General features: G+C 32.0%; 1 protein-coding gene across 4 annotated transcripts in view; it reads right to left on the bottom strand.

Moving 5' to 3' along the window:
• The window catches only part of LOC114330018 (intersectin-1-like), a 205185-nt gene extending 191748 nt beyond the window's left edge, over positions 1-13437 (bottom strand). For 3 of the 4 annotated variants that reach the window (XM_050644298.1, XM_050644296.1, XM_050644299.1), the window contains exons 1-2: positions 12998-13140; positions 12755-12935 (exon numbers count right to left, since the gene is read on the bottom strand). In XM_050644298.1, the coding sequence (XP_050500255.1) occupies positions 12755-12930 (176 nt within the window). In that variant the 5' untranslated portion in view covers positions 12931-12935; positions 12998-13140. Of the gene's footprint in view, positions 1-12754; positions 12936-12997; positions 13141-13353 lie in introns of those variants that run through there. The other variant, XM_050644297.1, reaches the window with a different exon arrangement.
• Positions 13438-14086: the final 649 nt, after the last annotated feature.

The raw sequence follows: 14086 nt of genomic DNA, 5'->3' as shown, positions 1-14086 counted from the left end.
GTACCGATGGCCTTAAGGAAGTTATGGTAGAAATAGTTATTTTCCTAACTAGTGCGGAAAGTGATACTTTCACGCACGAGACTGCCGTTGACCCGAACGACGCGATAGCGGAGTTCGGGCAAGCAGTCGAGTGCGGGGAAGACACTTTCCGCATGAGTTAGGAACAATATTTTTTCTAGGGCCGTACGTTTGAAAAATAGCCACAAAAAAATACGATTTATATCAATTTTTATTTAGAAGTGAAAATACACAAATTAGTTCTTTGACAAGGTTGTCAAAACCAAACTTTCAATATAATGGGTTACCGCGACGACGATATTGGTTTCCATGACGACGATTCAAAACCGTTGTAATTGTCTACCGATTTGACTTTTAAATATTATGCCAAAATAATTTTATTTCATTGAATTATCGCGCTAATTTCATTAAAACATGAATAGAAAAATATAAATTTGAAATAAATTAGTAAATAATATCTAAATATTAGTTTATTGCATGTATTATAATATATTATAATGGCATATTACAAGGTATTTTACTTTCCCGCACGCTTACTTTCCCGCACGCCGTGCGGGAAAATTTACTTTCACGCACGCCGTGCGGGAAAGTGCAACTTTCGGAAACGAAATGTGTGCGTGAAAGTAGCTCTTTTAGCACGGCCGTATAAAAAGCATCTTTTCTGTATTGCTGAATTGACTTCTATGTATTTTGAATCGTAGAATTATATAGTTTACTGTTATGCTAACATAACATGTTAAACACCTGACCTAGTTAAGTGAAAATGTATACTTCACTTCACATTGTCAACTAAAGTAATACATTGCGATATCAAATTACTAGGCAATGACCTTTTATAATTTTCTAATATGTTTAATGTCTAAATTATTATCATTTAAGGGGACTTTTACTTTTTCAATTGAAAACAAGGGTGAAAATGTAAACTTCACTTCACATTGTTAACTAAAGTAATATGTCCATTGTGATATCAAATTACTAGGCAAGGACCTTTTTAGGTCAAGAAATAAATCTGAAAAAATGGAAAAGCCTCGCAATTTTTTCGTCCAGCATCGATTTGTACAAAAATTCTAGTTCTTTTTCTATACTGAGCCGTTGTACGCTTTTGGATTTTTAAGGGATAAAACTAACCCTAATTGTAAAAAAATTAAAAATAATATTTAAAATTTTAATATGGTCAACATTTGGTTTTTATTAGTTAAATAATGACTGTTTTATTTTTTAGGATAGAGTATCCTAATATTTCAACCCTTAAAACCACCCTTGTTGGAGCTATATATAAAAAATTTATTTATCCTAAAAGAATGATTTCGGCTTGCATCGATTTTCATAAACATTTGGGATTAGGATCATCTCACACTGTACTTCATATTCTATGTCATGCTCAAGATTGATTAGTACAAGGTTAATTATTTTTAGGGGTGTAAACTACCCCTTATGGTCAAAAATTATATAAAAACATTGTAAACCTTAATATGACTAAAATTTGGGTTTGATTGGTTAAATAATGATTGTTTTTTGCTTTAGGATATAATATCATAATATTTAAACCCTTAAAAACCACCCTTAATAACATTGCAATTTTTATAAGTAATTTAATAGATCTATACAGAAAAAAGTAGAATTACGTACAAAAACATTTATTTACACAAACATATGAATTTACAAATGCAAATACAAATAGTTTTTTAGTCATCTTCATCGAGATTGATGTCAGGTTCTGTGGTATTATATTCATTAAAAATGCTTTATTACTCCCAGGGGGCTATTCGAATTTTTCGAAAAAAAAAGTTCGTTTTATAAACATAGCTCCTTCATTTTTTGTGACAAAAAGTTTCTTCACAAATGATTTTGTATGGTTATTCAAGAGCAATGAGACTATGTAAATTAAATTCCGTAACATCCCTTAGTTTTTAAATAGGGTTAGTTTAACGAGCTCGAATAAGAGGGTGTTTGCTCTTAAATAGAGGTTTTAAACAGCTATACCTCGCTAAATATTCACTGTAAAGAAAATACGTAAATTCTTACGTTATTATGCTTATAAGATGCATTTCACTGGTCAAAGTTATGAGTCTTTACTGCAAATTATTCGACTTGACTCATTACAGAGTCGTCGTTAACATAAAGATATTTGCTTCTTATATGGAAATGAATTACCACCTTTGTTGTTCTTTAAAGATAAAGAATGTCAGTTGGGACCTGATCTGCCTGATCTTTTTGCAGAATATTTTCAGTCAGTTTACACTGACAAAAATATCAATCCGCAAAGTAAACCCTCATTTAATCATATTTGTATCGCTGATTATAACATTCCGATATCAACCATTTACGAGGAGATGGCTAATATTGACATAACGAAGGGGCCAGGTCCAGATCATCCCTCCTTCAGTTCTGAAATCTTGTAGTTTTGTTCTTTCACGTCCACTCCATGTGATATTCAATAAATCTCTTGCTTCATGTATCTTTCCCGATTTCTGGAAAGCGAGTTATCTTACGCCTATCTATAAGTCTGGTAACAGAGCTGATATATCCAACTATAGACCAGTATGCAGTCTTAATTCTATTCCAAAATTATTCGAGAAAATAGTAGCAGCTTATTTAAGATCAAAATTAAGTTTGTCAGTAATAGAAGAGCAGTTTGGGTTTCTTAGCAAAAAATCTGCAGAATTAAATTTAATTACTTTTGCTAACTATCTGTCGGATATCTTGGATGGGGGCGGGGAGGTTCACGTGATCTACACAGACTTTTCCAAGGCATTCGACAGGGTAAACCACAAAATCTTGCTCAACAAACTAGAAACTGTTGGTATTCAGGGAACATTGTTGGAATGGCTAGCCAGTTATCTAACTGAAAGATGTCAAACTGTAAAGGTAAATAATTACATGTCTAAAAATATTCCCAACCCCTCTGGAGTACCGCAAGGGTCCCACCTGGGACCCTTATTATTTTTATTATTAAATACAAATTGACAAATTTTGTCAATGATATTTCGGACTGTTTTAGATTTGCTGAATTCTTGTGTTTTGCAGATGACCTGAAATGCTACCTCAAAATATCCTCCACAGAGGACTGTCTTAAACTTCAATCAGATCTGGCCAGACTGGATGAGTGGTGTGAGATCAATGCCATGGATCTAAAAATCACTAAGTGCAACTCCATAACTTTTACTAAAAAACTTAATAAAATTAATATTGAATATAGTATTAAAGGAACACCATTGTCCCGAGTCTCATTAATTAGGGACCTTGGGGTCACAATGGACTCCACACTCTCTTTTGTCAATCACATTGACATCATAGTTTCTAGAGCACTTAGGATGCTTGGATTCATTAAGCGAAGCACACATGACTTTATTAGTATTAATGCTATTAGAGTGCTGTACTGTAGCCTCGTCAGGCCTTTATTGGAATATTGTTCTTCAGTCTGGAGCCCCCATTATACTTCACACATTCGCAGAATTGAGCAGGTGCAGAGAAAATTCCTTAGGTACCTAGCATATAAATCCAATATACCTCGTGTAAATGAATTTTCATATGATTTTGCATTATTACAAGATACATTTTCCCTGCCTACTTTGAAAGTGAGGAGGGATCAGGCAGATCTCAAAATATTTTTTAAACTCATTAATAGCATGATTGACTGTCCTTTATTGATGTCCACAATGTTGTTTTCAGTTCCATTAAGAAACACCAGATCAGTTAACGTATTTCATCAGCCATTTATAACCCGGTCTATATAGACATTTCAAATAACAAAAATTGCCGGAGAGCCAAATTTTGGTGGAGAGCTAGGGTATACCATAACAAATAAAGTTTAAAAAGTCCCCATCGATCCCATGTGTGCGTCAAAAGTTATTCGGGGTCAAAGGTCAAAATTTGAGACTTTTTGGATTTTTTTCGAAAACGGTAAGTTTTATCAAAAAAAAACCTTAAACCAAAGTTGTAGATCTTAAAATTTTCTATAAAAATAGACCTTACTATTTTTTTCCTAAGAGTTGCCATTCCTGAGATATCGCGATTCAAAGAGTCACATTATACATGATATGCACACGTTTCGACACCACCTCTGTGAGATAGTGTACTCGGCGCGTTTTTTTACCGTGGTTTCCCCTGTAGGCCTACTCCACTAACTGTTTTGACAATTTTAGGATAATTTAAGGAAACAATACCGGTCAAGTTCTAGATATTACCTTATTATTGATATTGATTATTGATATTGCTATTGATTATTAGGTTAACTATTGTTTTGATTTCTTTAGATATTTTAATCAGATTCATATTCTTGACAGTCTACTTCAACAGTCAAGTCTTCTTCGATTTCATCTTCTTCCTCTTCCTCTTGCTGGATGTTCAAAAATTGTTCAAATGTGACTGAGTCATTGGTCTCTTCATTAAAATCACAGGAGTCTTCCTCTGTTGTACTAAACTGGACATTTGAGCAAGACTGACCTTGGCAGTTGGTACACACTAGAGAACACAGCAACCCGACTTTTTTACATCCACATTTGGCACTACAACCTTTTTTGCAATTGCAAAAAATAGTGTTAAGGAGTTTTTCTGGAGCAGGTGGGAGTAAGGTTTTAATCGGTTCCAGAGTATTATCTATTAATTTCCAACCCCAGTCTTCTGGATTCAGTTCATTGCCTAGCCATGTTTGAACTTGATAATATACTCGATACAAATGTTGAAAAGCAGATGCTGATGTTGGAGGAAGACATGATAGTTGTAATTGTTTCTTGTTTCGCGTATTTTTTACAAAACTTAAGTATCGGTATTTATCAAGACAAATAATTTTTTTGGAGCTCCATAAACCGCAAGAAGAAAGCGAATTCCTTCCGTAATTATTGTTTGCGGTGTAGAATCAAATTCTGTAAAAACTTTACATCAGTCAGTCAAATCTTTTTTTTCGAATAATTTAAGTACTGACATTTTGCCTTTTCTGTACATTGCGGACGTAGTGTCGCAGCCGGTTTTCGCATGTAAAAATAAAATGTACTTTTGGCATTTGGGATAAGCCGATAAACTATTCAAAGAATATATCTCTGTTCGCTGTTGAGCCCTTCCAGGTTTCAGAAAATAAATAACTTTATCTACTGGAGTCCTTGCAGTAATCAGTACCAACTACCAACAAATCAACATCTTCACCAACTACAATTGTTGTGTTTGTTGCCTTAAATTTTTCAATTGCTGTCTCAATTATAAGGACATCTGCGTCATTTTTAGCTTGTTTCACTTCAATATTCGCAGCTGTTAATTTGTCAGTTAACATGGAAATGAAACGAGATTTATTATTAATGTTTTCATCAAAGATAATCTCGGAACCCGATGATGTTTTTGTAGTTTGACGACGTTGTTCTGCAGCTTTAATATTCTTTGTCGAGTCATTGTAGCCGTCAAATACCACTGTCACTGTAAGCCCGTAATGTCTGCGTAGATACTGAACATATTTATCAAAAATAACGCTAAAGGTTTCTTCTCGATCCCACACAACGTGATGTAGCAGGTACCTTCCATCAATAATGTAAGTAGCGTTTCTACGATCAACCTCAGTATTGACTGATTCAAAGCAATCATAAATTGCTGACTTTGTTGTTTTACGCATTCCAGCTGCATCGAAAAGTGATAAGGGGTAAGGAGCTAATTCATACTCAAAAAATGTTTCAATCTCATCCTCAAAAGCTTCAGTGATACTCATGCGTTGAAATAATAATACAGGATCTATAACTACTTCTTCTTCGTGAACTTTCACGGTGCTACTGAGACATTTTTAAAACTATAAAATTGTACAAATAACGGTAACGGTACTAAATGGTAGACGCTTGTAATAAGTACTTATATTCACTTGAACTGAACCTTTAGCACTAAAAGAAACAGATAATATTATGAACCAGATCTACGGACAATACTGTAGCTATTGTATAGCCAATGGTATAGCCAAATGTTTTTCAAGGCCACGTGGATAGAGGAAATTAAGTTGGGGACTGATTACCTTTTGAAGAAATATTTTCAGAATAGTATAATATACTATATAAAAGAGACACAAATAGGCATTTATACTTGTCTTAACCTTTAAACGCCTAAGGGTGGATAAAAAATGTCCACCTAATACGTATTCCCTTGTAAAATATTTATTACATGTTTAAAATTTTTTTTAAAATTATTTATTGTTAAAAAGACAGCCCTTTATCGAATGTTAATTTGGTTCTACCGATATTTTTGAAAATAAAAGTAACATCTTGAGGTAAATATGGGTGGGTATAAAAAGTACACCCTTGGTAAAACTTGTTAATAAAGGTTTCTATATAATTTCTCGTTGGTAGGAAGATAATCCATATAATTATCGACGTATAATTACATAATCTATATAATAGGGATGTTCACAAAAAATTAAAAAGTCATTTCAAACATGTAAAACGATTAAGAAACACCCTAGGAATAATTGTCCAAAATTTCAACAAAATTGAAAAAGCCTTTCCATAAAAAATCTTTATTAGAAATCTAGCATTATTTTAAATTTCAAGAACGCTTCTCTATTGGCCTGACGTCACTAGTTGCATACCCCAAGCGCGCGCCATTCTCATAGTGTTACTGTTTACCTGTTTGACGTTTCAGGTCATTTTATTTTGTTCTCTTCTTGTTTTATCAGGGTTAAAGTGGAGCTTTATAGTGAATTTGTTTAGTTTAAAGTGGATAGACTGTTTGTAAGGACATATTTTGGGTTTTACAAAAATAAACAAATAAAATGGAAGAAGGTTTTCAGAAAGCCGATTCGTATAAACTACCGACTGTAGTGTAGATGTAACAATGGTGTATGATTTATTGGCATCTTGTAAAAAAATAAATCTACCACAGCTTTACTGAGTGTATATTCCATATAATTTTCCATGTCTTCTTTAAGCTAAAAAAATAAATGCTTAATACTCCACAAAAAAAAATAGACAAAGTTGTATGCATGCATTGTATGCATGCATATTGTATACATACATTGGCTGGTTATTACTTTACCTTGGTTAGGTGTATTAAAAATATTTTTATTCTTCTTCATGTGCCTTGTCCGTTGTGGACGTTGGCTATCATCATGGCAATTTTAATTTCATTTGCGGCGTTTCTGAATAACTCGATCGATTTTTGTCCAAATCATTGGCGTAAGTTTTAAAGTCATGAGTGTCTTTTCTTCCGGGTCCGCGTTTGCTCTCTATTTTACCTAGCGTTATCAGTTGGAGTATACGATATTTATCATGCCTCATGATATGACCGAAATATTTAAGATTTCGTTTCTTAATTGTAAAAGAGATTTCTTTTTGTTTTCCCATTCGACGCAATACCTGTACGTTGGTGTGGGTCGCCCAGGATATTTTGAGGATACGTGGGTACACCCACATCTCGAATGCCTCTAGCTTTTTCATTAATGTTTCCATTATTGTCCAGTCCTCTGCGCCATATAGCAAGACCGGAAATAATAACATTTTAGCAGCCGCATTTTTAGTGGGAGAGATATTATGTCGCAATGGGTGAAAATATTTCTCGTGCATGTTGTTAAATGTTGCTCTGTCCTTTTCAACTCTAGTTCTTATTTCGGTTGTTTCGTATTTCGAGTTGACAACTGTTCCAAGGTAAAAAATATTTTTGAACTTGGGTATTATACATTTTCATTTCAACCAATCTTTTCACTAAATTATTAATGATTTTAATATAATATAAAGTCATACCTACATCCACATGTAGTTATTTCAAGGTTTACTTTTAATGTATGTATTATTAGAATCCCGTTTTTAGGAATATCCCAGTTTAAGGAATACAAATTTGAGGTCCCGAAACTTTTTCATTTACTCCTTAAGGGGGTAGGTGCAAAATCTTGGTCCAATGCTATTTTAATTCATTCATTTTTTTCGAATCCTGAGAAAACTAATATGTAAGTATTTTTGAAAAATGTAAATGCAGAAAGAACAATTACATTATTACCAAGGGCCGAAAGTCTCTGGAAAACTTCTATAATGTTTATTTTATTAAGTTAGTTCTTTAAGTTAGTTATTTTAAGTTCTAGCTGCAACAAACCATTTCTTTTTCTGTTTTAAATTGGCTGGAACGGTAATAAAAATCTTGTCAGAACTGTTTTTTGATGTATTTACACACCCAGGAACAAAACACCACTTATTTGGCTTTATTTTTGATAATTAAATACGTAAAAAACTGCGCACATTCAAATACACTTCGTAAATAAGTATACAAAACTAGTCGTCGATCAAAGACGTTACGACTGCTGACGTCACAGACCGTAGCCTCGCTGCAGGGTACCGTTTTTCTAGCCTCCAAGAAAATCAACATTATGCCTCCAACTCATTTATCTTAAAAAATATACATTTTTAAACAGTTTTATTATTGTTACGTTTTTATATACCTTGTAATCTATTGAATTTAACTATATTTAAAAATTAGTGAACATCCCTATTATCCGCCAATGAGGAGGCTGAAAGGAAGAATGTGGAGAAAATCGACAAATTTGAGTTACTGGCTTTTACTGGTATGTAAATTTTGATGTACATTGTAATTTTGTTGTAAGGTTTGTAAATTATTTATATTAATATTTTAGAAGATGCTGTGTTTATTAAGCATAAGATTCTTTAGTTTAATCCATTTCCAACAACTCTCAATAAAAATATATTAGCTATTTTTGAGGTGGACATTTTTTACCCACCCTTGGGCGTACATGGAACCTAAAAAAGGTTGGGCGTTTAAGGGTTAAGGGCCACATATGTATATACGTGGCTTATTAGGTGCATATAATGTATAAAGTAACTTTTAAAATCACGATATCTCAGGAATGGTAACTCTTAGGAAAAAAATTGCAAGGACAATTTTTGTAGAGAATGTTAAGATCTACAACTTTGGTTTGGGGTTTTTTTTTGATAAAACTTACCGTTTTCGAAAAAAATCCAAAAAATCTCAAATTTTGACCTTTGACCCCGAATAACTTTTGACGCACACATGGGATCGATAGGGACTTTTTAAACTTTATTTGTTATGGTATACCCTAGCTTTCCATCAAAATTTGGCTCTCCGGCAATTTTTGTTATTTGCCAAGCATTTTGATGTCTAAGTTGACCGGATTATTAGGAGAACCAATGTTGGCCTTAATTCTTATATACCTAGAGTGTCACGAATGGCTAACTGTTATGCTGATAGATTAGATTTTTTTAATGAAAGCTATAGTAAATTTGTGAGCCTGTTAAAGCAAATTGTGATATAAATTTTTCAATGTGATATATTGTGATGTATTGTATTTGTACCTGTCAGTTTTATATTATATCAATGTTGTATTGTTTTATTATTTTAACTTTAACTTTATTTTTCTAAGCACTTTTTCGACTGTTTTTAGATTGTTTTTATATTAAGATTTTATTATTTGACTAATTCTATTGAGGTTTTTAAACTGTAAATTATTGTACTAAAAGTGGGCAAGGCCCGTTAATAAATAAATAAAAAAATAAATAAATATAACTGAATTCATGGTCATAAATTCTGTATCTCACTCTTAAATAAAGTTGGTCTACGTGTACCTTCAAGAACCACCCGTTCTGTGACCACCTTCCACGAAGTCATTAACCGTACAAACTATGGTTCAAGTTCCTATCTTTGTAAAACTATTAAATTAGCAAACACATTATGTTGATTTCTTTGTGAACGACTTTACTGCGTTTTCCACACAATTACACTTATATTTAACTTAATGTTTTAATTTCAGGACTGATTTGTCAATTACTGTTATTGTCTTTGTTCTAAGATAAGTTGTATTTGTCAATTGCAAAATGTTTTAGATATTTAGATTTTATTACTTTATATTATAGGATTAGCTCTCAATTGAGCTCTCATTTTTGATTGTTTTGAAAACAGTGAAGGTCTCGCTTTTGCTGATGATTTCAAAGCCTACAGAATAATGAATTGCCAAACTGATCAACAACTGCTGCAGGACGATTTTGACAGATTACGCAGTGGTGTCACATTAATAAATTAAACCTAAATATATCAAAATGTCGTCTAATTAGTTTTTTTAAGGGTTCCAGAAAATATGACACTTCTTACGAACTGTGTGGGCAACCATTAAAAACTGTATCAAAAATAAAAGACTTGGGAGTAATTTTCGACAAAAATTTAACATTTGTCGATCATATTAACTCTGTCACAATACAGTCATCCAAAATGTTGGGTTTCATCGTGAGAAATTGTAGACATTTTTCTGTTGACACTGTCAGAAGCCTTTACTCTTCATTAGTCAGATCTAAACTTGAGTATGGATCAGTGGTGTGGTCTCCTTACCAAGCTGTCCATAAATATACTGTAGAAAAGGTTCAGCATAAGTTTCTACGATTTTGTGGATTCAAATTATATATTGGGATCTCTGATCATAATTATTCAATTCTGGAAAAACAAATGAATTTGAAAACACTTTCAGAAAGGAGAATCTGTGCTGGATTAAATTTTTTGCATAAAATTGTTACAGGGAAAATTGATAGTGCTGAATTGTTGGAGTCGGTTAACATTGAGATTGTCACAAGAAATAGGAGACATAACTACTCTTCTTTTCATATACCCTATCATCGAACAAATTATGGTATGAATTTGCCTATAGAAAGATACTCGAGATATGTTAACCAACTTCATTTGGAAATATTTGATATGTCTGAGAGTGGGTTCAGGGCTCAATTTAATAGAATCAATTTCATAGAATAATTAATACTTTAGTTTAGTGTAAAACTTTAATTATAAATTTAGGGTTGTAATGTTAATTGTTGGTTGTTTGAACATTGTTGCAGGTTGAATTATTTTTGTTGTTTTTTGATTATATTTTTTTCTCAATCTATTACATACATCTTACATTTTACTATTTGTTAATTGTAACTGTTAATGGGGTTTTCCCGTAATATTAATAAATAAATAAATTGTTAAATGCGAGGAAGTAATTTTATTATTGTTTATTATGTATTTACCAATTTTGTACTAGATCTTATTTTGAATTGTTTTTCTAGTTTGTGTGACATTTTAATTGTATTATGTACTAATGGACTTCGGTCCGTCAATAAAAAATAATAAATAAATATTGAGAAGATATAACATCGTAAGAGCATTACTTTTATCTCCAGATTAAGGTTGTGGCTTTTAAAGAGTTTGGCCATGTTGTTGAATGCACTCCTAGCCTTATCTATTCTACATTTTACTTCTTGTGAGTGATTCCATTGTTTGTTTACTATTGTTCCAAAATAGGTATACTGTTTTACTTGGTCCAGCAGAATATTAGTTGAGTTTAAGATTAACACTCTCGCCGCCAAGTGTAACATTAATGAATACTCTGTATTGACAAGCTTGTAACATTAATGTACACTTTCAGCATTTTACTATAGCAAATAATATAGTTTTGGTGCATGACGAAATAATTTAAAATATTATTGGGGTGAGGGTGTTAAGTTTGATATTAATATTGAGTTGTCTTTGTATTGCCTTATTAGTCTAAGCTGTGGGTGAAAAGTAGGTCAATTTCAGGATATAATTCAGGAATTTTTGAAACCTAACAGGTGTTGTAAAAGAACGATGTCAGGAATAACTTCTACTAAAATGTAACCAAAAATTTTCTGAGCTTTTTTATTTATGACGTTTTCCATTTGTTAAATTTGCAATTTTTAAAGATTTTTAATTTTGCAGCTGAGGATATTCATTTTAGAGAAAAACTTTAAATAGAAAGTTGTAGTTAATTTAAAAACCTACAATTTGAGCTATGGTAAGTTAAATTTCGTTAATTTGTTATTGCAAAACAGCCTGAGAAAGGTCAAAAATGACTGTTTTCGCAATTTAATTATTCATTGTAAAAATAACTTTTGTTTATTCTTTAAGGCTTTAGCATGAAAATCTTTCATTTCCAAACATAAAGAAAAATTGTAAAGCCTGATTGGTGACCTTCTTGCTTAGATAATATTATAAATTGTTTATACTGAGAGGTCAAATGTCAAAGGTAATAACTTTTTGAAAAAAAAATCATAGAGAGTTAATACTAGATCCACTCTCCTTCTAAAGACTTATATTTTCATATTCTGATGTAAATAAATGCTTAACACGTTAAGCCCCGGCACGAAGTTTTTTTTGTGAGATCTGTGGACCGGCAATTAATTTTAATACGGCTGTGAGAGACACGGTACAGTCACGCGGTCCACCAAGTTCACAGCACCGTGAGACAGATGCTGTCTCACGCAGGTTTAACGTGTTAAAACATTTTTCAATGTCTTATTTTGAGTTTGAAAATAAGAGGCAAATTTCGTTATAAACATTTAGAACTGAAGCGGCCTATGAGTTTCTAACTTGCAGATTATTGTTGCTGAAGGCAAAACAAAGATTTAAAACAAAATAAAAATTTTCTACAACCAACTTCGAATGTGTTGTGGCCCTACACCACTATATGATAAAGGGTTTTTGAAAATATACCTATATAAGATATTTATGAACAAAAATAATTATTTGCACCCAGTTGATATTACTTTAGGAAACCTAAACACACTTAAACCACATACAACATGATAAAATTTTTACAATATCAGTCACCTAATAACTCCTCTTTTCCAAGAAGTAATTATAAATACAATTAAGCTTCTTTCCCTTTGGACATCTATTGATAGAAAAGCAGGAAGTTGATAACTTATCAAATCAATAAAATATTATTTAAGATCTGAATAATTCTTAACAAATCAGTACTTACCAGATCTGCCCCAAAATAATAGGTGGTAATTGTGACTGAAGCAAAAAGGACTTCGCTTGATCCCCGGTAATAATTCCATTGTTGGGTTTTAAAGATCTGAACTGTTCCTCATATCTAGTCCTTTCTCGGGCTAAAATCACCCATGGGTCAGTGGAGGGTGTCCCAGCAGCAGACATGATAACTGAAGAAAACAAAATTTATAACTAAATAATTTTGCAATTCCTAATCGTAGCACAATAATACCTTGTGTGTTTTTGATACTTATAACTATATTTTTACAAATACATTGAAATTTAAATAATTTTGTTTAACTACGAATACTCCCTCATCAGCTTATCACTATTTCTCTGACAGATTAATCAATAAAATTTGAAGGAAGTTAAACATAAGGTTTGTTCGTTTCCCGTAGAGTAATCGGTACACTATTATCAAAAACAACTTTTTACTTATACATATAGCTTCATTTAATTTATATTGGAATAGATGAAGAATATTTCAATTTAAAATGTTAGTAAAATCATCAATAAATTTTTACTTTTCTTTAAATTTCAAATAAATATCATATGAATATCATTAGGTGTTCTCTAATATGAAGATACCTCTTTGTTAGTTGACTTCATGTAAGAGCAGGATGCACGATGCACTATAAATAAGTTGTGAATCACAAACAACAGACATCACAGAACCACAGAAGACATAACTGACATCTCTAATCTCTGTGACCTATGATGATGCTGACAGCTGCCAGACAGCTGATAACAACACAAACCATACATACTCATAGACGTTTCACGTAAATTGTCAAGGTCAAGACAGCAAATTAGTTACCATTCCAATCCAGAGATGTCGCTGTCAGTCAATTTTCTTGTCATATTTAACAACTGACAGTTGACAATTAAATTCATTTGTTATTTACTTTTTATTTTACAGTTTGTGGTTTAATTATTTTATTATAGTGGTGTTACGTTTTTAATTAGATTTAATCACAATATTAATCAATTGTATTAACCATCCGTTTTTATGAGTAGAATTTTTAGTTTACATTGATCATCCCGTGTTGTGTTTCTCCACATTTAAAAAAACAATATAATAGATCCTGAAACAGTTTATTCCAATAGACAAGTGTGTCATCAACATTTCTGGCCTATATATTTTTGGAAGTTTGTAAAAGATTATAAGGTAATATTTATCTAAACAATCATCCTACAAGATTTTTTCAAAAATTTTCATTCAACTCAATATTACACATCAGTGCTTTCACGTGACACATGGCAGTAGTGTTTAGCATTTTGAAAACAAATTGGAATATTTGAAGTTTCCAGTAAAATATTG

The sequence above is a fragment of the Diabrotica virgifera genome, chromosome 2 (assembly GCF_917563875.1).
Source record: "Diabrotica virgifera virgifera chromosome 2, PGI_DIABVI_V3a".
Lineage (NCBI taxonomy): Eukaryota > Metazoa > Arthropoda > Insecta > Coleoptera > Chrysomelidae > Diabrotica > Diabrotica virgifera.
The sequence above is the reverse complement of the archived record's forward strand: the minus strand, read 5'-3'. Positions and strand labels throughout refer to the sequence as shown.